This window comes from Protopterus annectens, chromosome 17.part0 (genome assembly GCF_019279795.1).
Source record: "Protopterus annectens isolate FY-2018-M chromosome 17.part0, PAN1.0, whole genome shotgun sequence".
Lineage (NCBI taxonomy): Eukaryota > Metazoa > Chordata > Ceratodontiformes > Protopteridae > Protopterus > Protopterus annectens.
In genome coordinates, this window is record NC_056751.1 from 759,542,476 (window position 1) to 759,565,095 (window position 22,620).

The 22,620-nt window shown below is 42.9% G+C and overlaps 1 protein-coding gene across 4 annotated transcripts in view; it reads left to right on the forward strand.

Annotated features, from left to right (window-relative positions):
- LOC122791658 (branched-chain-amino-acid aminotransferase, cytosolic-like) overlaps positions 1-22,620 on the forward strand; it is a 661,658-nt gene that overhangs the window by 382,533 nt on the left and 256,505 nt on the right. For all 4 annotated transcript variants that reach the window (XM_044059481.1, XM_044059478.1, XM_044059479.1 and 1 more), the window contains exon 4: positions 22,447-22,557. In XM_044059481.1, the coding sequence (XP_043915416.1) occupies positions 22,447-22,557 (111 nt within the window). The remainder of the gene's footprint in view (positions 1-22,446; positions 22,558-22,620) is intronic.

The window sequence follows — 22,620 nt, forward strand, 5'->3', positions numbered from 1 at the left end:
TGGGTCTCTGACCCAGTGGACTTTCCCGGTCAACGAATGTTAATAAATGTATTAAGAAGCTATCCATGGGCTTGCACAAGTGTATAAATACTGAGCACGTGTGAGCCTGACTGCCATTTTGTAGTTAGCTGTTGAGATGTAAGCATGTATGTATATAAGGTCCGTCTGTTAGCCATTTCATTTGTATTTTATGATGCTGCTATCCATCCTGATGTGTTTCTATGCATTAAAGCATCTAAACAAAATACCCCCCCTGCTTGTCTTCTATGTTAGAGAGGGATGAGGGACACTGGTAATAGTTTGTTGGAGGATCGTAATGCCCTGCCATTTGAGTAGGGCTGCACTAAGCTCTTGAGTACTGGACAGTTGTCTTGGATGGCGAAAGATGGAATGAATGAAAGTTAGTTGATTGAGGGGATATGAGATTGGATTGTTCAGTCCAATTTAGTTTGTGAAGTGCTGTGGAGTAATGTGATCTGTAAGGGAGGTTAGTAGTGAATCTTGCAATTTTGTTATAGCAGGACTTCAGTTTGTTTAAATTTAATTTTCTGAGATTAGTGAATACTGGTGAGGCATATAGTTGAGTCTCAGAGGTATTTTTTAATGTCTTGGAAAGATTGTTGGGTTGTTTGTAGGAGTTCTGGTAGGGAGGGAGCTGAACATATGAGGGAGGAGTCGTCTGCATACTGAAGGATGGTTGCATGCTGGGTGGCTGTGCTGAGCCAGTTGGTGAATATGGTGAAGGGCAGTGGACCAAGAATTAAGCCTTGCAGTACTCCTACTGAGACTGGTAATAGGGTAGAGAGTTCATTTTGCCACTTAACTGCCTGTTAGCGGTCAGTTAATTAGCTGAGAAACCAGAAGAGTGCTGGCTGGGTTAGGTTTAAGGAAGCTCATTTAGTAGCTTTTGGTGGGACACCCTGTCAAAGGCCTTAGGCATATCAAGAAAGACAGACGAGACAAACTGGTTGTCCTTTCTAAATTGGTTTGTAAAACTCACAAGGCCAAGTGGTTGTACTGTGTTTAGGTCTGAAGCCATGTTGAGATACAGATGGAAGATTATTGCTTAGTAGATAGACGAGAAGTATATAGGCTGTTTACAATTTGTATGCTTTTTGCCTTGTTTGCCACTACCTTTAAACTCCTATTGTTTTGGAAATTAAAGCCGTATTAGCATTGTCGCCTCTCAGCAAGAGGTTCTCCCGTTCAATTCTCCGCTGGAGCGCCTTCTGTGTGGAGTCTGCATGTCCTCCAAGCGGTCGAGTGGCATTTGAAAGACATGCTTGAATGGGTGCGCCTTTGTTGAAGGTTGGGCAGTGGGCTGCACCTCGGCACCATAAAAATCTACTGCCAATCATTAGCGGACCGGAGTCCCGCTCTGGTGACCCCTAACTGGGAAAAGCCGAAAGAAAGAAGACGTTTTGGAAACTATTTCCGTTGATGTCCTTGCTGCGCTTTAAAAATAAAGGAAAATGATGTTGAATTAAATATTAATTGTTCGGATTTATAAAGGTAAATGTGCTCCTTGTTTGCTTAAAAATTTACATTAGAAAAAGTTCCATTTATTTGCACTGAAATAGCAGAGGATTTATTGTATGACTATAGTCTTAGATTAACTTGGATGAAATCTTAGTAATAAAATGTTAAGATTTAATAAATCAAAAGCTTTCATTTTACAGTGAAACAAGATTTTATCAGAATAAAATACAAACTATGGCAACCTTCTTATAAACTATTTTACATCATGTCACCTATAGAATCAACCAATTACATTTAACCAATAATGTTTGAGTTTTGAAACGGAACTAATTGAAATATTTTCATTAAGTACAGGTAAAAATTCAGAATTCCAGATTAAATGCCACTATAGCTCTTTGTCAAACAACAAGTTACTACAGTCTCCATTTATGTTTACATGAATCTTTTTAAGGCCAAAACTACAAATGTACTAAAGTCATTAGATATGCTGCTATGTTTAGCCAAACCATTTTATCTTTTTATACATTTAACAATTTTCATAAGTCTGTTTTTTAATAGATTTGTCAATGTCACCAGTATAAAATATGGGACAATATAAACCACTCAGTAGGTGTTGCCGTCAAAATAACCTTTGCTTGTGTGAGTTTTCTCTTACCATAAACAATTTTCCAGTGCTGATGAATAAAAGTGTACACTCCTGGGATGTAGAATGTGCAAAATTATTCCTGATTTGAATTTATTCTTTAAACTGTTATCACCCTTATAAATAAAAAATGGTGTGTCAATTTATTTAATAATTGTTTGAAAAAGAAAATTTGCCAGTGTTGTTCTGAATCGTATTGTCCACATGAAATCTCAAACACGTGGCTCTATTAAAATCATCCCAGACTTGGTGTGAAGGACAGTGGTTAAAGCGCACACACACATACACACACACACACACATATATATATATATATATATATATATATATATATATATATATATATATATATATATATATATATATATTCCTTTCACTCCTATGATTCTAGCACTGCTTAAGCAGAGGAATTTCTCTGTAAGTTTGTGTGTGTGCAATTTGACCTCTGTCAGAATGCTGGGAGTGTGTGTGTGTGTGTGTGTGTGTGTGTGTGTGTGTGTGTGTGTGTGTGTGTGTGTGTGTGTGTGTGTGTAATTTGACTTTAGTCAGCATGCTGGGAATTTGTGTGTGTGAGAGTCTGTGTGTGTGTAATTTGACCTCAGTCAGCATGCTGGGATTTGTGTGTGTGTGTGTGTGTGTGTGTGTGTGTGTGTGTGTGTGTGTGCGTGTGTGTAATTTGATCTCAGCCAGCATGCTGGGAGTGTGTGTGTAATTTGACCACAGTCAGCATGCTGGGAGTTTGTGTGCGTGTGTGTGTGTGTGTGTGTGTGTGTGTGTGTGTGTGTGTGTGTGTGTAATTTGACCACAGTCAGCATGCTGGGAGTTTCTGTGTGTGTGTGTGTAATTTGACCACAGTCAGCATGCTGGGAGTTTCTGTGTGTGTGTGTGTGTGTGTGTGTGTGTGTGTGTGTGTGTGTGTGTGTGTGTGTGTGTGTGTGTGTAATTTGACCACAGTCAACATGCTGGCAGTTTCTTTGCTGAAAGGACAAAGGTGTTCACGGACTCAACACCTCTGTGTCCAGAGACTCTTGTTGATGCATTAGCAGTGCCAATAGCATGGTACGTTTGGTGGTCTGTGGTTCAATTCACAAATAAGAGTTTAAAGTGATCCTTTCAAATTTATGATTCTAATAGCATTAAAGGTAAAATGACTCAAATGTGTTTGTGTGTGTGTGTAGCCAATGTGTTGTGTGATATGTTTGCTATCTGACATGCCTTGGGGGACAGTCGTGATCATGACTATAGTACACTCCGCTAGCTGTGTCATGTGTGAAGATATCGACGTGTACAGATTACTTAATTTTTTTTTCAAGGTCCGTATTGAATTGCTGTGCATTTTATTTCTGAATAGCAAAAATAATGTAATGAAATCCATGCTGCCAAAAAGTGCATTTAATTTTTAAGTAATTATAGGAAATGTACATGCTCAGTCTTTATATAATCAGGACAGCCTTAACGCTTTTATTTAAAACACTTCTACTACAGGACGGCAGTGTCCCACTGTAGTCCTACGATGAATGTATTAAGTCTGACACCACTCTGCTTCACAAAAAAAGGAAAACTTGTTTTTCTGTCTAAGGCATGTGTTTCTTTTTACAGAGAGTCTGTGTGACTTAATCCTGCTAGTATTTGCTGCATCTCTGGAAGTAAATGATTTCACCCTCAGGACCTTGAATGATGACCCCAATAACTTTGCCCATTTGGCCTATTCCTTCCAATGAAATCGGAACCTGATATTCTTGGGCACTCCTATCAACTGTACATTCCCTGGAAAGTGTAGTGGTAGGGACTGGGCTAGCTTGTTGGTCTTTGGGGGGAGGTTGACCTACCATCTTCCTGTTTGAGTAGCCCCTCCCTCCCTTGACAGCTTCTCCGAGCCTGCATTTCCTACCTCCTGCAAGGAACTGAGCTTCAGCAAACTAGTTTCCCCTAGATTATTTAGAGTGAATGCACAAATGGTAGCTCAAGTTGGCTGTCTTGAAACTTACTGGGAGCATATCTAGTGATGCCACTAACGGACAAACCGACAGGTGCTGCTGAGTCCCAGCCAACTCTTACAGGATCCTGATTCACAAATCTATCTCTGGTCACCTACGATAAGCCAGGGCTTTATCCCTTTATGCCATGGAGATGGCTTCCATAAGTGCTTTCCACTGTAATGGATTTGCTGACATGCTTTTCAAGACTGATGCTGAAATGAATGGTCTGCAAGTATTTGAATGTTCTTGTCGCATATCAATGCAGTATGAATGTTTTTGTCATATGACATTTTAATGTAGTATGAACATTCTCGTCATTTGCCATTTTAATGCATAGGATCATAGGACGTTACTAGGCTGTTGGCCCTGAGGTCCTTATAAGCCTAGCCAAGACTTTAGCCCATGTTTAGACAAGTCAGCACCCAATGCCCCAGTCCAGCAGGGACACAGGGGGAATCCCAGGGCTGTATTTTCTGTTTCCCATCCAGTTATCCAGGTTGTGCTTAAAAAGGGATAATGTAGTACTCTGCTTGACGTGGAGAGGGAGTCTATTCCACAGATGGGGGAGTCTCTGGAACACAAATCTGTCCCCTCAGCAAGTCCTATTGATATCACAGATCAGGTTGAGGTCACGTGTACGGGTACCTCGAGTGGAGCTTGACTTGTATATATGCAGCAGTCCCATCAAGATGGGGTATGAGATTGCTTTGTATGCCAGACAGAGGTCACCTCTGAGGAGTCTGTAAGAAACTGAGTAGAGGGACAGGGCTTTTAGACTATCTGTGTAGGGTAGGTATTTGAGGCCCTGGATTCTCTTGATGAGGAACCTCTGTGGTCTCTCCAGCTGCTGTATGTGCTTTGCAAGGTACATGCCGAGGGGGGTATTGTACTCAATAATTGGCCTTATAAGGGAAGAATACAGCGATCTTATGACATCCTTGTCACTAGATAAGATACAATTACTTATGAGATGGGCCGCGTAGAAAGCTTTCCGTACAATGGAAGCAACATGGTGGTCAAAAGTCAGGTTGCTATCAACCTGGGAGCCCAAATCCCTCACTACTGATTGTGTACTTAGGATGCTTTTATTAATGTGATATGTGGGGGCATCACTCTTCCCAAACGGAATGATGATGCATTTTGTGGCATTCAGCTGGAGGCCATGGTTCTGGCACCAGTCATTTGTTTGGCTGAGACCCTCTTGGTGGACGTCTGCATCACTTGGGGAATTGATGACTGTGCCCAGCTTGCAGTCATCTGCAAACTTGGTCAGCCATAGCCCACTGGTTTTGACTTGCACCTCAAAGAAGTATATCCCAAATAACAGATACCCCAAGACCGATCTTTGGGGTATGCCGCTCGTTATGGGTCTACTGCTTGAGGTGAATTAGCTTCCCCTATTTTGATTAGGTGGGTTCTGCAATTGAGCCAATTTGCCACGTATCTGGTAACATATGGATTGATGCCTAGTGAAGAGAGTTTATCTATTATGTCCGAGTGTGGAATAGTGTCAAAGGCTTTGGCCAGGTCAAGGTAGGGAGTGTGCACCATCTTCCTCTTGCCCATGGCTTTGGTGACTGTCTCAAAGAAGTCGACCAGATTTAACTGGTATGACCTCCCCTTGACAAATCCAGACTGTGTGGGGTCGAGTGTTTGGAGGTTGTCAATGTCCCTGTTAATGAGGTCAATGATAATCCGTTTCATGGCCTTGCAGATCAGGCTAGTTAGGTTGATGGGCCTATAATGTCTCAGATCAGTGGATGCTCCACATTTGTGTAAAGGAATGACAGTTGCTGTCTTCCATTTAGCTGGGACAAAGCTGGTATTAAGGCTTTGGTTGAATAGGGTGCCTAATGGTGCTGCAAGTTCATGCCTGAGTTCATGTAGGATGCAGCCTGGGATGTTATTGGGTCCCATGGAGGCTGTATTTTTTGCCTATAATAGGGCAGTGATGACCTGTTCCTTAGAGATAAGGGGTGGAGGCAGGTACTGGGGATGTCCTGATTTACTGATGGGGCAGAGGTATAAAGTTTTCACTGAATCTGTCAGCCAGTAGATTGGCTGTATGTACAGAATTTGTGTATGTGGTGTCCTGGGCCACCAGTTCTGAACAGGTCTGGGTGCTTTTTTTGAGATTGCTGACATATGTGAAGAAGGCCTTATGATTGTCTCTAGTAGATGTGGCCAATTTGGACTCTTAAGTTTGCTTTAGAGGATTTCACTCGTGCTCTTATTTGCTTGTTCAGGCACAGGAGAGATTGCTTCCAATTGGGCACCTGCTCCTTCTTGGTGCTGGACAGCAATTTTTTCCTATTGTTATATAGTTTATTTATTGCGGATGTCCACCAAACAGGTTTACTCTTCCTTGTGGAGGATGATTTTGTCCTGTTGGGTATTCCTTATTCCATGCTCGTATTGTGCTTTGGTGTAGTTTTGGATATTGGTGCCAGTTCCTACAGAGTGGGAGGGGGCTGTGAAGCTGTTTATACCATCCCTCAGGAGGTTGTAATCAGCTTTAGAGAAGTTTTTTTGTTTGACCCTAGCTAGAGGGGGTCGGGGGAGATGGTGACTTCGAAAGTGACTGCTTTATGGTCAGATATTACCAGGGAGGATGATACTATAGGGGTGCTGCAATGGTTACTCATGTTTGTTAATACCAAGTCCAAGATATTATCACCTCTTTTGGGGGCATCGACTAGCTGTTCCAAGGCATTTGCATTGATAAAATCGAGGAATCTGTGGGGATTTGTGTTCTGGCATGAGCAGTTTTTCCAGTCTATGGTTGGGTAATTAAAGTCTTCCAGGATGAGTAGTAGCATTATGAATGTGCTTGTTGTATGTCACTTTAATGCAGTATGAATGTTCTTATCGTATGACATTTTAATACAGTGTGACACATAGTCTCACTAAATCTACACCACCAAAATCCACACATAGTAACACAAAAACATTCGCGGAGGCTCTCAGTAATAATCTGTCTAAGCAACAGAGACCTCCAAAGCAGAAACGCAAGCAACCTCCATCCCCCAACACAACCCAAATAACACATAGCCCACAGACTCAGTTTGCCACTCAACCACAGCCAATAAGGCAAAACAATGTACCCAACACACTAGTCGTAGGTGACTCTGTAGTCAGGCACAATGATGTCCCACTCACCAGGCTAAACAAGGAGAAGGTTACTGTCAGCTGCCTGTTGGGTGCCAGGATCCGCCACATAACCCACACACTCAGGTCACTCCACAACAAGTACAAATATGATTCTCCATGTATTTGTGAATTACCTGAGACGTACCTCCCTGGACTACATGAAAAGAGACATGGAAGAGCTCTCCGATCTTGTAGCCCAGGCAGGTATGACCCTAGCCCTGAGTAGCATTTTGCCATCGCCCCGAGTGATACCGCAGTACAAGAACAAAATGATTGACTTCAAAAATTGGCTAAGCTTCTGGTGTCATTCTAAGGGGATCCAGTATCTGTCTGCTTGGGATGACATGGTCGACAAACCACGATGCTTTGCCACAGATGGCCTGCACCTGTCGCCACTGGGATTCCGGATACTGGCTAAGGCTCTTGTTGCCTCTATAGTGCCTTTTTTTAGGCAAGGTTCAAATAACAAATTCACCACCATAACAGGAACAGGCAAGCAAAAACCAAGGGTAATGCTACTCAATGCTAGAAGTCTAAATCTCAAAATGCACTCACTCGAGGCACTCCTTAAAATGGAGAACATCGATATCTGTGCAGTGACTGAGACCTGGTTCAAGGCTCCAGAGAGCACCACTGCACTACCAGGCTATAACTCATACCACGCTTTTCGGCCATGTGACCTGGGCTGAAACACCAAAGGTGGAGGTGTGTCCATATTCATTAAGGATATCCACACCTCCAGGCTAGTTGCTCAGCATAACACATTTGAGATTATCCAAGTGCAACTAACTCTGGGAAATACTGCAATCCAAATTGTAGCTTGCTACAGATCCCCCACCATGACCCAGGATTCCCACACCTCTTTTCTTGATGTACTGGAAAATATTAGGGTTCAACCAAACACCCTAATAATGGGCGACTTCAACTACCCCACCATTAACTGAGAAAACTACTCGTGTGCCAACTCCTTAGCTCAATACTTTCTGGAATTCATAAACTCCAATGACCTGGATCAACTTATCCACACCCCCACCAGGGGCAACAATATCCTAGACCTAGTCATTGCCAAAATGAGTGACTGGTGTTCCACACCTGAAATCAACTCCTCGTTGGTCCGATCTGACCATAAGCTAATCACCCTTGATATCCACATCCCGTCCCCACCCCCCCATTAAGGAAACCACTGTAAAAGATTTCTCCAAAGCCAACTTCATGCTTCTTAAGACAGAAGTGGTGAACTTCATGACACCCACTCAGATGGACAATACAGTTACAACTGCTGAATCCTATGCAAATGCACTCTATAAGCACTTACACGAGTGCATGGATCGCACTATCCCAAACGGAACCAAGATGCTATCCTCCAAAAAAAGGAAGCCAATCTGGTTGTCCCCTGCCATAAACAAACTGTACAGCAGAGGGAAGAAACTGTTGCAAAAGAGAGTAAAATCCCATGAGTGGAGGAGCTCCCTGGTCAGCCTCAGTAAGAAGCTGAGATCCCTTATAAGATCCTCCAAAGCTAGCTACAAAAACAAGATCACCACTAATTCCAAGGACAACCACAAAGCATTCTATAGCTATGTCAAAATCTCAATGGCAACACCCAGATCTGCTCTGAGTTACAGCACAAAGGCAAGAAAAGTACAGAACCAACTGATATTGCCACCATCCTGGCAGATAGGTTCAGTGCTAACGTTACCACCCTCACCCCCATATCTATACAGGAAGAATGCAGAGTCCCTGTAAGCACAACTACGCAGGTAAAAGCTGCACTCTCTAAAGCCAAAAACACAGCATCCATGGTACCAGACAACATCCCAGGTTGCAGAACGAACTGGCTTCCCACTTAAGCAACATGTTCAATAATAGCCTCACATCAGGCTTTGTGCCCAATGAATGGCGCACAGCAACAGTTATCCCACTCCACAAAGGGTGAGCCACCACTGATCCCAGGAGCTATTGACCTATTAGCCTGATGAGCCTGGTCTTCAAGGCCATGGAATGTATCATCATGGAACTCATAAACAAAGATATTGGTAACCTTCAAACTCTGGAGCCCACCCAGTTCGGGTTTGGGAAAGGCAGATCATGCCTCCTAAACCTGATCGACTTCTTTGAGGCAGTCACCAAAGCCGCAGATGAGGGTAATGTGGTTCACACAGCCTATCTTGACCTCACCAAGGCTTTTGACACCATCCCCCATTCTGGGATTTTAGCTAAACGCACTAAACTAGGTATAAATCCCTACGTCACAAGATGGGTTGCCAACTGGCTCACTGACAGATCCCACACTGTAAAAGTTGCAGACTCCAAATCTGACCTCAAAGCATTGACAAGTGGAGTACCACAGGGTCCCGTCCTGGGACCTCTCCTGTTTGGTATCTACTTATCTGAAGTACAAGCTAACACAGAAGGCCTCTGGCTAACGAATTTCACAGATAACTGCAAACTAGGAGCCATAGTCAAGTCCCCAAATGATGTGGACATCCTACAGAAGGGCCTCACTGAGACAGATGCCTGGTGTCAGAGCCATGGCCTCAAGCTCAATGCCAAAATGTGCAGTGTCATCCCCTTTGGTAAAAACTCTGTACCCATGAACTACCACATAGGCAGCAATCTACTTAACACTGAATGCGTGATAAGAGACCTTGGGACCCAGGTGGACAGTAGTCTCTCCTTTGATAGTTACATCGCCACAGTAGTCAGGAAGTCCTTCTACGTGGTACACCTCATCATAAAAAGGTTCTCATCCAGGAAAAAAGAGGTCATTGTTCACCTCTACTCGACACTCATTAGACCCACTTTAGAGTACAATGCCCCTTTTGGAATGTACCTCACTGGACATCTGCAGCAGCTGGAAAGGCCACAGAAGTACCTCACAAAGAGGATTACTGGTCTCAAACAAATGCCCTACACTCACCGCCTCAAAAAACTCCAGCTTTACTCCGTAGCTTATCACCTACTCTGAGGTGATCTCTGCCTAGCATATAAAGCTATGTCAAACCCAGAGCTGTTGGACATGCTACACCTAAAGAAATCCCAATCCCTCCGAGTTACACGCTCTAGGGACCTAAACCTTGTCACCACAATAAACAGGACATGCTGGAGGGATAGATTACTGTCTGAGAGACTTCCCATACTCTGGAACAAGCTACCCATCTATGTCAAGCAAAGTTCTTCATTAGCACTGTTCAAGAAAAATCTTGATGAGTGGATGGGAAATAGGAAATACACCCCGGGGATCACTTCTGTGTCTCTGCTCGGCAGTGGCACAGGAAAATAACTTTCTTGGGTAGCATAAGCCAGGGATCCTTGTTGGCTAGGCTTACATAAGCCCTTGGGCCGATAGCCTAGTACCTACCTATGAACCTATGAGTGTTGTTGTCGTATGACGTTTTAGCACAGTATAAGAGGATTCTTATCGAAGTAAAGTTTAATTCCTTCCAAACTGCTTATTACTTTCTGTTGAAATCAGCAAATTATTATTTTTTTAATCTAACATGTAGGACTATATTTGAAGCTGATGTTTGCAATTTAAGTTTATTTCAAGTTCATTTGTATTATGTTTCTAAGGATTCTTCTGTTTGTCATACTGCATTACAGAGCAGTTCCATATATACTGATCTTATACTTAGAATATGTTTTGTGGTGCTCAGCTGTATTTCTTAATCTGTTATACATTTTAATATATGTAAACTAAAAATGTAATATGGGTGATTAGATGGGTTACCATAAATTCACCTCGGGAGTTCCACCTGATGTTCTTCATCTCACATTGCTGCAGTCCTAACACTTCGAATATCAGAAATATTTGCCTCAGTGGTTTACGGATGTCAGAAAAAGTAATAACTATGTTTTTGTGGGAAACAGATATTACCATAATTTGTGTATACCTTGTTTGGGACGGTGTATATGCCGCCGGCCGCCCCGACGCCGGCTTCCTCAAAGAAGCCGCAAGGACAAGGCAGTTAAAAGAAACTTTGTTTTACAGGATGTGGCCTCCCAGGAGGCAGGTCAGGCTGTAGGGCTTCTCAAATAACTGTACTCCCTCCCTTCCTAAGGTGTCGCTTCTGTGGGTGTCCCTCCTAGTTCTTCAGGTTCTGTGCCGTCTTTGGCTGAAGACTTGCAGGAGTATTCTCATTATTCTGATTCTGATGTGGATGATTCTACTCCTTCTGCTTCTCCTCCTGAGGATTTTTTTTTCAGAGACCCCTTCCCCCATGAGAGCATTTTAAATGGGAAGGTCAGGATTTCTCTGATTCCTTAGGGAAGCATAGGCCTTTAGCTATACCTCCTGTTCTGAATGTGATTCTTTGCCTCCTGCTCCTCTTAAACTAAGTATCTTTTAAGAGTCCTAGGCAGACCCAGAACTGTTTAGCCAGGGGCCTAAGGGTGTTAAGGCTTCTGTTGTCAAGGGCCTTGGATAGATGGGGAAAGAAAGTTTACTTCTTCCACTCTAGCCATGAGAGCTTTGAATTGCCAGTTTCACATGTTGAAATATCAAAATTATCTCCTCTCACAGTTGAAATCTAAGGTTGATGTTACAAGATTTAGTGCATGTTTCTGTTCTTAGCAGGCATGCCTGGTTGAGGGTTTAAAGAAAAAGAAGAAAAAAGAAGGTCTAGTCTAGACTGACTAAAGATTTTTTGCAGGTTCAGCCTCCAAAGTTTAGTAGAAATTGGCCTACTAAAGGGTGACAGAGGTCAGGGCTTTTCAGGCCTAGAACAGGGAGTTCTCCAAGATTGGCACTTTTCAAGAAAATTGGAGTTTGATCACCCAAGACAGATGGTCCAGTAGCTTCTTTTCAGCTAAAAAGGAATACAGATCTATCCTTCCAGTCTCAAACCCTCTCTGCTTTCTGGGTGTGAGTGGTGAGACTGAATACAGCATCAGATGGCCTTTTTAACCCCGGGACAACAAAAAGAGTCTTCCCTTTACTTCCATCAACTATGGACAGTCCTCAAAGCCTTAGGGTTCATGGCATCTTGTATTCTGGTGCTTCCCAATGCCAAACTGCATACATAGAAGGACAATACATATCTCAAAAATGTATGACACAGCACTGCCAGGATCTGACACTGTCATTTCAAATAATACCTTGCATCAAAAAGAATTTTTGTGGTGGGCTCCAGGAATGTCACCTAAACAAGGCGATACAAGACAGTGGCCCCAGACTACTACAACATCTACATATCAATGAAGGTTAGTTGTTAGCAGTCCAGTTTGTTTTAATTCTTCAAGGATTTACTTCTTCCAGGGCAGGTGTTGATTCTAACAGACAACACAACTGTCATGTGGTACATCAAATGATTTTGTGGGAGGCTGCAGTTTACAACTAAGTAAGTCAGGCAGCAAGGTTTTGCCCACAGACAGAAACTCCTTAGCAGATGTGTTAAGCAGACAAAATCGGATCCCCACGAAGTGAAACTGGATCTTCATATCCCAAAGTGGATGCTCAGTTGGAAAAATCTTCAAATGTTCAAATCTTCATGTGTATGCCCCTCCACCTCTCCTCCCAAAGGTACAAAGGCACTCAAAGAGGTCAGACAGGACAAGCCAAGGATGATTTTGAGGCTCAGATTGGCCCTCGCACTGAGTACCCATTACTGAGAAGTCTGAGCCTTGCCTTTGCCTTTGGTTCCTTTGCTGTTGTTCATCAGTCTGGACAGTCAGGACAATCTTTTTGCTCTTTCACCTAACAGCTCTCTTCACTAACAGCATGGCATATTCTGTTTTAAACCATTCCACCTCACAACAAGTTTTTTTTTGGATGTTTTTTTGGAAGCTAGAAGGCCTACAACAAAATGAATAAGATAAATGGAAGATTTTTTTTTTTTTTTTGCAGCTGCAGCTAAGATGTTTCTGAGCCTGAGCCTGGCTCTTTTTCATCTTCTTCTGTTATTTTTTGGACAAGTGGACAAAGGTTCTTCTCTCTCTGATTTGCTGCACAGCTCAGCTCACTATGATTGATTATGACCCACCATTGTTTCATTGTTTCTCATCCTTTCTTCAAGCAATTTCTTAGGGGGATAAGAACCCCCCTACTACCTGCTCTACTCCTGCTTGGGATCTCAATTTTTGTTTGGGAACACACTCCCTTACTTTTTTGAGAGCTGCTAGCTACTGCTGAGTTGAATTATTTCATGGAAGACTACTTTTTGTTGGCCATTACCTCTCTGCAAGAAGGTTTCTGAATTCCAGGCCCTTTGGCAGTTGAGCCTTTCTAATTTTTCCATAAGATAAGGGTATCTTACTAATCCTTCCTTTATGCCTAAAGTGGTTTCTTCTTGGCTTTAAACCAAACCAAACTCTTGCCCTACTTTTTATTTTATGCCCCAAACTAAAGGGAAAAGATTTTTTTTGCACACTTTATTACACAGGCAGTTTGCGATATTATTTGGACAGAACTAAAGGGGTTCAGACAATCTCAGCAGTTATTAGTTTCTTTTGCTTTGTGCGCTTTCTGTTATTCCCATCATGGCAAAGAGATTCCAGCTGGGATAGGCCATTACCACCTTCCACCTCTAAACTCCAATCCAGGGGCCCACTGCTGTGTTGTGCAGGGCATGGCAGCTTCTGCTTCATTCTTCTTTATTATAGTTCCTCCCTCCTCTCTGCTTTGGGATTCTACCCAAGTGTTAGGACTGCAGCAATGTGAGATGAAGAACATAGTACAGTTTCATATTGTATATATTGTACATTTTTTGGTGTTAGGCTGGTTGGTTGTTTAGTTGTTGTCAGCAATGTGGATCTTCGAACATCTACATTTATGGTAGGTACAAAACTGTACTTTTCTCTCTTGGACAGGGGCAATAGGTGCTGATCGTGGAAACAAGGGTAAACTTGGCTCGGCTTGCAAAAGCCCTAGGGTCATTAGCCGAGCAGCTTCCTATGATCCTATGTTTTAATGTTTGTAAACTGCAAACAAGTCTATATGTCAAGTGGTTGTTGATCAGCTATTAGCATTTGCAAACCCCTTTTAGTGGGGATTTTTATAACCGGAGTAGAAAGTTTATGGAACTTGTTTAATTTTCCAGCTGTTTGATGACTTGCTCTTCTGTAATCGACATTGTGTTTTCTGGCTTATGACACACTTGCTATTACAATGGATACTGGTTTTCTAACATGCTTGTGCTGTGATAGTAATGATGGTTAATGATGATGTTTGGATCTCTTAAAATGTCTTGAATTCTTAGTCAGTTTGCTTAATACACAAATGTGTGTTAGTTGCTTTGCATTCTAGGCATGGCTATCCCAATTTGTAGATGGTCTTGTTACCCAGTAGCAAGGCTCTGATATACTAGGCAGGGTGAGATTTAGCACTGCTTCTGAATGCTATGGTGAGAGAGTATGGGATATGCTAACTGAGTACATTAGTATCACAATACACTACTGTGTAGGGTAAATTGCTGAATGGAAGTGATTTTATATATATATATTTTCTTCTTCTTTCGGCTGCTCCAGTTAGGGATTGCCACAGCAGATCAACTGTTTCCATTTCTTCCTGTCCTCTACATCTTGCTCTGTCACACCAACCACCTGCATGTTCTCTCTCACCACATCCATAAACCTTATCATAGGCCTTCCTCTTTTCCTGTTACCTGGCAGCTTCATTCTTAGCATCTTTTTCCCAATATACTCTGCATCCCTCCTCAGCACATGTACAAACCAACGTAATCTTGCCTCTCTGGCTTTGTCTCCAAACCTTCCAACCTGGGCTGACACTCTAATATACTTATTCCTAATCCTGTCCATCCTCGTCACACCCAGTGCAAATCTTAACAGCTTCAACTCTACCACGTCAAACTCTGACTCCTGCCTTTTTGTCAATGCCACTGTCTCAAACCCATATAACATAGCTGGTCTCACTACCCTCTTGTAGACCTTCCCTTTCACTCTTACTGGTACTTGTCTGTCACAAATCACTCCTGAAACTCTTCTCCACCCACTCCATCTTGCCTGTACTCTCTTCTTCACCTCTCTTCCACAATCACCATTACTCTGAACTGTTGATCCCAAGTACTTAAACTCATTCACCTTCGCCACCTCTACTCCCTGCATCCTCACCATTCCTCTATCCTCCCTCTCATTCACACACATATATTCTGTCTTAGTCCTGCTGACCTTCATTCCTCTTCTCTCTAGAGCATATCTCCACCTCTCCAGGGTCTCCTCCACCTGTTCCCTACTCTCACTACAGATCACAGTGTCATCTACAAACATCATAGTCCACGGGGACTCCTGTCTGATCTCGTCTGTCAACCTGTCCATCACCATTGCAAATAAGAAAGGGCTCAGAGTTGATCCTTGATGTAATCCCACCTCCACCTTAAACGCATCTGTCACTCCCACCGCAGACCTCACCGCTGTCACACTACCCTCGTACATATCCTGTAACACTCTTACATACTTCTCTGACACTCCCGACTTCTTCATACAATACCACAACTCCTCTCTAGGCACCCTGTCATATGCTTTCTCTAAATCCACAAAGACACAATGCAACTCCTTCTGACCTTCTCTGTACTTCTCCATCAACACTCTCAGAGCAAACATCGCATCTGTAGTGCTCTTTCCTGACATGAAACCATACTGCTGATCACTAATCATCACCTCCCTTCTTAACCTAGCTTCCACTACTCTTTCCCATAACTTCATGCTATGCTATGACTGATCATTTTAATCCCTCTGTAGTTACATCACCCTTATTCTTAAAAAATTGGTACCAAAACACTTTTTCTCCATTCATCAGGCATCCTTTCACTTTCCAAGATTTCATTAAACAATCTAGTTAAAAACTCCACTGCCATTTCACCTAAACACCTCCATGCTTTCACAGGTACGTCATCAGGACCAACAGCCTTTCCGTTCTTCATCCTCTTCATAGCTATCCTTACTTCCTCCTTGCTAATCCACAGCAGTTCATGATTCACTATCCGCACATCATCCAACCTTTTCTCCATCTCATTCTCTTCATTCATCAGCCCCTCAAAGTACTCTTTCCATCTGCTCAATGCACTCTCCTTGCTTGTGAGTATGTTTCCCTCATTATCCTTTATCACCTTTACCTGCTGTACATCTTTACTAGCTCGGTCCCTCTGTCTAGCCAATCGGTACAGGTCCTTTTCTCCCTCCTTAGTGTCCAACCTTTTATACAACTCTTCATATGCCTTATCCTTAGCATTTGCCACCTCTCTCTTTGTCATGCACCTCATCTCCTTATACTCTTGTCTACTTTCTTCATCTCTTTGACAATCCCACTTCTTCACCAGCCTCTTTCTCTGTATACTCTCCTGTACTTCTTCATTCCACCACCAGGTCTCCTTGTCCTCCTTCCTCTTTCCAGATGTCACACCAAACACCTTTCTAGCCGTCTCTCTTACTAGCTCTGCTTTAGTTACCCAGCTATTCATTAACTCTTTACTGCCACCCAGTGCCTGTCTTAACTCTTCCCTGAACATCACATCACAATTACCCTTTTTCAATTTCCAACATTTGATCCTTGGTGCTGCCCTCACACTCATCCTCCTCTTCTTGACCACCAATGTCATCCTACAAACCACCATCCTATGCTGCCTAACTACACTTTCCCCGGCCACCACTTTACATTCTCCAATCTCCTTCAGACTGGCCTTTCTACATAGGATATAATCCACCTGTGTGCATCTTCCTCCACTCTTGTATGTCACCCTATGCTCCTCCCTCTTGTTAAAATACGTATTCAACACAGCCATGTCCATCCTTTTCGCAAAATCCACTACCATCTGACCTTCTGCATTCCTTTGCTTAACACCATACCTACACATCACTTCTTCATCCCCTCTGTTCCCTTCATCACCATGCCCATTGAAATCTGCTCCAATCACCAGTCTCTCACTCTTGGGTACAGTCATCACCACTTCATCTAACTCACTCCAAAAATTTTCTTTCTCATCCATCGCACACCCAACTTGTGGAGCATATGCACAAATAACATTCATCATCACACCATCAATTTCCAGCTTCATAAACATCACTCTATCCGACACTCTTTTCACCTCCAAAACACTCTTAGCATACTGTTCCTTCAGGATAATGCCTACACCATTTCTCCTCCCATCCACACCATGATAAAACAATTTGAAACCACCTCCGATACACCTAGCCTTGCTCCCCTTCCATCTGGTCTCTTGCACACACAATATACCAACCGCTCTTCGGTCCATCATATCAGCTAGCTCTCTCCCTATAACAGTCATACTGCCAACATTCAAAGTTCCGACCCTCACTATCACAGTCCTAGCCGTTACCTGCCTTCGGGCATGCCTTCCCCCTCTTCTCCTCCTTCGGCCAACAGCAGCCCAATTTCTGCCAGCACCCTGTTGACCAACAGTACTGGTGGCGGTCGTTGTTAACCTGGGCCTCGACCGATCCGGTATGAATTTCTTTACTGTTTTCTGCATGTATGTTTTGGCAAAATTTTACGCCAGATGCCCTTCCTGACGCAACCCTCCCCATTTATCCGGGCTTGGGACCGGCACAAAGAAATGCACTGGCTTGTGCATCCATATTGTATTCTGCTGTTTTTGTGCAGGACAGTGCACAAAATACGAGCAAGTGTGTATGCCACTTCATATGTGTACAACATGGCATTTCAGTGGGAGAAAACACACCGAAAAAACTTGGGCAGCTTTATCATCCCAGGTAGTGGATGAGTGAGATGACAAGGTATACTGGTGTGTGTGTTTGTGTGTTTGTGTGTGTGTGTGTGTGTGTGTGTGTGTACAGACATACTTGAGTGTCTGTGTAAGGGTGTATAAATGTGTGTTGATGTGATTGTAATTGAACAGGGGAGACAGATTAAAAAGGCTTGTGCTGTGTAGAAAGTCTGCTGTGATTAGTCTCCCCTGTCTGATAGCATCTGGAGTAGTATAGTATGCAGATTGTGTGTGAGAGTATTTGTGTGTCTTTTTCTGGGTGTGCATGTGATGTGTGACTCTGTGTGATCTGCCAGGTCCCTCTTGCATACTAGTGCTGGTTGATAGGATGCTTATCTGAGCAGTTGTTCAAACTGCCTAGTAGATCATAGTCATGCAGATTCTCTTTTTTATTAGATGTAGTGCTATGAGGAATTTGCATTACTGAATCTATAAATATGGGAGCAACTTACCTGGCTTTGTCTGGTCAGCAAGATTTGTGCTGCTACACCTGTGTTTATGAATTTCACTTGAACACTACCACAGATATCAGATGTTATATATGTGTATTCTTTCACCTTTCTTAGTGGGGTAACTTGTGCTTTGCAACCTGCCTAACAGTCTGGCTTTGAATTCATTGGGCTTGGGTTCCCCATTAACTATTCCTGGATGTTCATCGTGTTTCACTGTTGCAGTCATTACTCTTGGGTTATCCTGCTGGCAGGCTGCCCTCAGTCAGCCAGAATTCCAAAGTCTAGGTCCGGCATCGGTTGCTGTAGCCTCTTCCCTGACGTCAGTGCACCAGGGGTATAAAAGATGCAGCCGACGCCATTTTCTTCAGTCTTTCTTGCTGCACGGTGGCCGAAGCAAAAGCAGTTCGCAAGTGCCAGTCGGCCGACTCCTGAGATTTTCAAATCTGAATTTCAGAACCGAAGTCTTCATCAAAGCTAAGTACCCCATTGGGGAAACTTCTTTCTTGCTCCAGACCAATGTCAGAAAAAATTAACAATTGTATTTCTTGTGGGAAGCAAATACCTCATAAGGATTTTCACTCTTACTGTATTCCTTGCCTAGGCCCTGATCACAACGTTGCTAGCTGTCAGTTTTGTGCTAGATTTAACCAACGCACTATTAAGCGTCAGTTCGATTTTGCATTTCATTACTTTGGCCGAAGATTTAATTATATAATGCCGGCAGAACAGCCGACGACCGGAGTTTACAAAAAACGCAAGGACAAGGAAAAGGATAGGCATCCGAGGTCCAAAACTGACGACGAGGCCTCTACTAGGCAAGTCGCCAGTTCTCAATGAGGTGTTTTCGCAGCCCCTGGCGCCCGCTACCTCAGAGCCACAGGCCTCTTCTGACTCCCACGTGGAGCCGACTGGGCCTCTGGATACTCAAGGTATTGGACACTCGGAAATCATTCCCTCAGATGGGCCCAGAGCCGCTGAGCAGGCATCGGCTTCTGAGGGTGTCTTCAGACCTGCACAACTATATATTAAGCCATCTTCAGCTTCAAAGACTAAAGCAGCTCTAAAGACAAAGAAACAAGTACAGCATTCTCCTACTCAGTCTACCATGCCTAAAAAACAGATGCTCAAAATGGCCGAAGACCTAATTACTTTGATCAGGGGCTCCCATCCCCTGCCTGATAAGAGGCCTAGGCAAGAGACAGAGTATTATTCTTCTGATCAGGTTTCTATTTCCCCTGATTCCTCTTCTGAACAGGATTATTCCATGCTTCCCTATGACGATTCTGATGCTGAAGAATCCATTCCTTCAGCCTCTCCTCCTGAGGATTATTCTTTTGGGGGAAACCCTGCATACCATGAGGGAGCATTTCCACTGGGAGAGCCAAGATTATTCTGAATCTAAGAAAAGGCTCAGAGACTTTCTGCTACTTCCTCAGCACAGACCCCTTGCTATTCCACCTGTTTTAGGCATTGTAGATGATGTATTTTCAGTGTCCGGACTGTCCCCTGACTCTACCCCCTGCACCTGCTAAGCCAGACAGATACTACAGGGTTCCGGATTCTCATAAATTCTAATATAAAAACCCTGATGCTGATCCAGAAACTATATCTCAGGGTCCCAAAGGGGTTAAAGCCTCCACTGCAAAAAACCCTGTCCCCTCTGATAGGGATTCTAGGGCTCTAGACAGATCAGGGAAAAAATTATGCACTTCTGTTACCTTGGCTGTAAGGGTTTTAAATTGTCAGTTTCATATGCTTAAATATCAGCAATACTTAATGTCACTGTTTAAACAGAAATTGTTGACAAATACTGAAAATTCAGAGAACAAGGAATTGCAGGATTTATTGCATGCAGCTGAACAAGTGGGAAAGCATACTTTGTAATGTGGTTATGATTCACTGGAGGCCTCGTGCAGGACCGCTGTCACAGGTTCTGTTATTAGAAGACATGCTTGGTTAAAGGAACATAATCTGCCTGATCATGTTAAAGCAAAATTATTAGATGCACCATTGCAGCATGATACTTTGTTTGGTACTAAAGCAGAAGAGGTTTTGAAAAAAATGGAGGATAAAGCAAAATCCATGCAGATAGTCAAGGATTTCTTACAGGTACAGCCACCCAGGTTTAGCAGGAACTGGCCTTCTAAAAATTGGTCCTTTCCAGTGTCAGACAGTCCACAAAGAGGCAGATACAGGCGTCCCAGAAGCAGAGCTCAGCCCCAAAACTCATACAGGCCTAAACAATGGGGTGCTCCTACCTCCAAAAGCAGAGAAGACAAATCACAACCTTACAGGAAACAATCCCAATGACTTTCCTCTGCCAGATCCAAGTACTTTTTTTTTGGCATCCCCCTTAGGGGGAAAACTAGCACTTTTTTCATCAAATTGGCAAATGATTACCCAAGACAAATAGGTCCTGAACATAGTGTCCCAAGGCTACAGGTTCCATTTTCACACTCTATCAAGATCAAAAGGTATGCCAGGCCTGGCACACAATCAGTGGGCAGAGGCGCAAAAACTAATTACAGCCCTCATGGACATGAGGGTCATTCAGCAAGTACCACAACAAGAGCAGGGCAAGGATTTTACTCCAGACTTTTCCTAGTACCCAGGAAGGACAAAACCTGGAGGCCAATACTGGACCTGTCTATACTAAATACGTTTCTGGAAGTTCCAAAATTCAAGATGTTGACTCTACAGCAGCTACTGCCCATGCTGGGCAAGAAGGCTTGGCTCGTAATTATGGACCTAAAAGAGGCATACCTACATGTCCCAATCAGACAATCTTGTAGAAGATACCTCAGATTCCTAGCTGGCTCAATGCATTACCAATTCTCTGCACTGCCCTTTGGCTTATCTACTGTGCCCAGGGTCTTCACAAAATGCCTGGTACCAGTAATTGCATTTTGCAGACAAAGAGGAATTCAAGTATATCCCTACTTTTTTCTCCTCACACTAATGGCAAAGCTTCTACAGAAATCATCTCTATACAAGGGAAAAGTTATTCTCATAGCTCCTTTGTGGCCTGCGAAAATAGGATTCCATAGTGTTCTGACCACATGTAACTTGTTCTCCAAGGTTACTAGATCCCCAGGTGCATCTTTTATGTCAAACAAAGATCCACTCCCTCAGACGAACCACGTGGTTTCTCCATTTCCAGTGATGTCCAGTAATTCATCCTTACCTGCCAGAATTGTTCCAGTTTTATCCACTTTCCAGAAACAAACTACTAGAAAATTATACAAGAGTAAATGGAACAGATTTTCCTTCTGGGCTTATAAGAAGTGTGTGCTTACCTAGTCTTTTTGTTGATGGAGGTGTGTCATGTGAAGAATATGGATGTTCTTTAAGGCACAATGAACTTATGTAAAATTGTACTATTGAAGTCTTGACATTATTAAAGAGATGAAAGCACTGAAAGTTTCTTGTTTCCATTTTTTTCAAACTATAGTGTGTGTGTGTGTGTGTGTGTGTGTGTGTGTGTGTGTGTGTGTGTGTGTGTGTGTGTGTGAACAGTTCACACACACAGAGGAGTTTTTGCATATGTATTTGTTTTGGGAGTCTGTATTATGTCACATTGTGAAAATCAGATGTTTTTCACTCCAGTGTATATCTCCATTTTTTATTTTCTGTTTGTGTACTTCCTCTACCAGGGTGCTGATTTTGAAGGTGATCTGGCGATATCACACACAAGCTGAAGGTGTGAACTACTTTACAAGGTTAATTCTGGGGGGCTGAGTTAGAATTCTTATCCTCCTCTCACATTTAGTTACACTGCTCCTCTCACATTTAGTTACACTGCTCCTCTCACATTTAGTTATACTCCATCTCTCTTTTTAACTAGACCAGTGATCTCCGATCACCCTTAAAACAGATACAGTAGGTGAATAATGAAGGTTTAAAAAATATGAAAAGGTGCTAAATGGAGTTGGTAGAGCACAGACAGTATAATCAGCAAAACTACCTTTGTGCGTGGCTACTACTTTTGCAGTCTTGTTAGTATGCTTACACTGAAAAAGAAATAACATTTTCTTGTTTGTTTCCAGCTCTTTGAAGGATTAAAGGCATACAGATGTGTTGATAAAAAAATCCGGATGTTTCGGCCGATGTTAAACATGGAGAGGTTTCACAGAGGTGCACTTCGTGCCTGTCTACCTGTAAGTATCGACCTTACCTGCATGACTGTTAATTATAGTATCGAGTGCTACAGCCTCACAAGA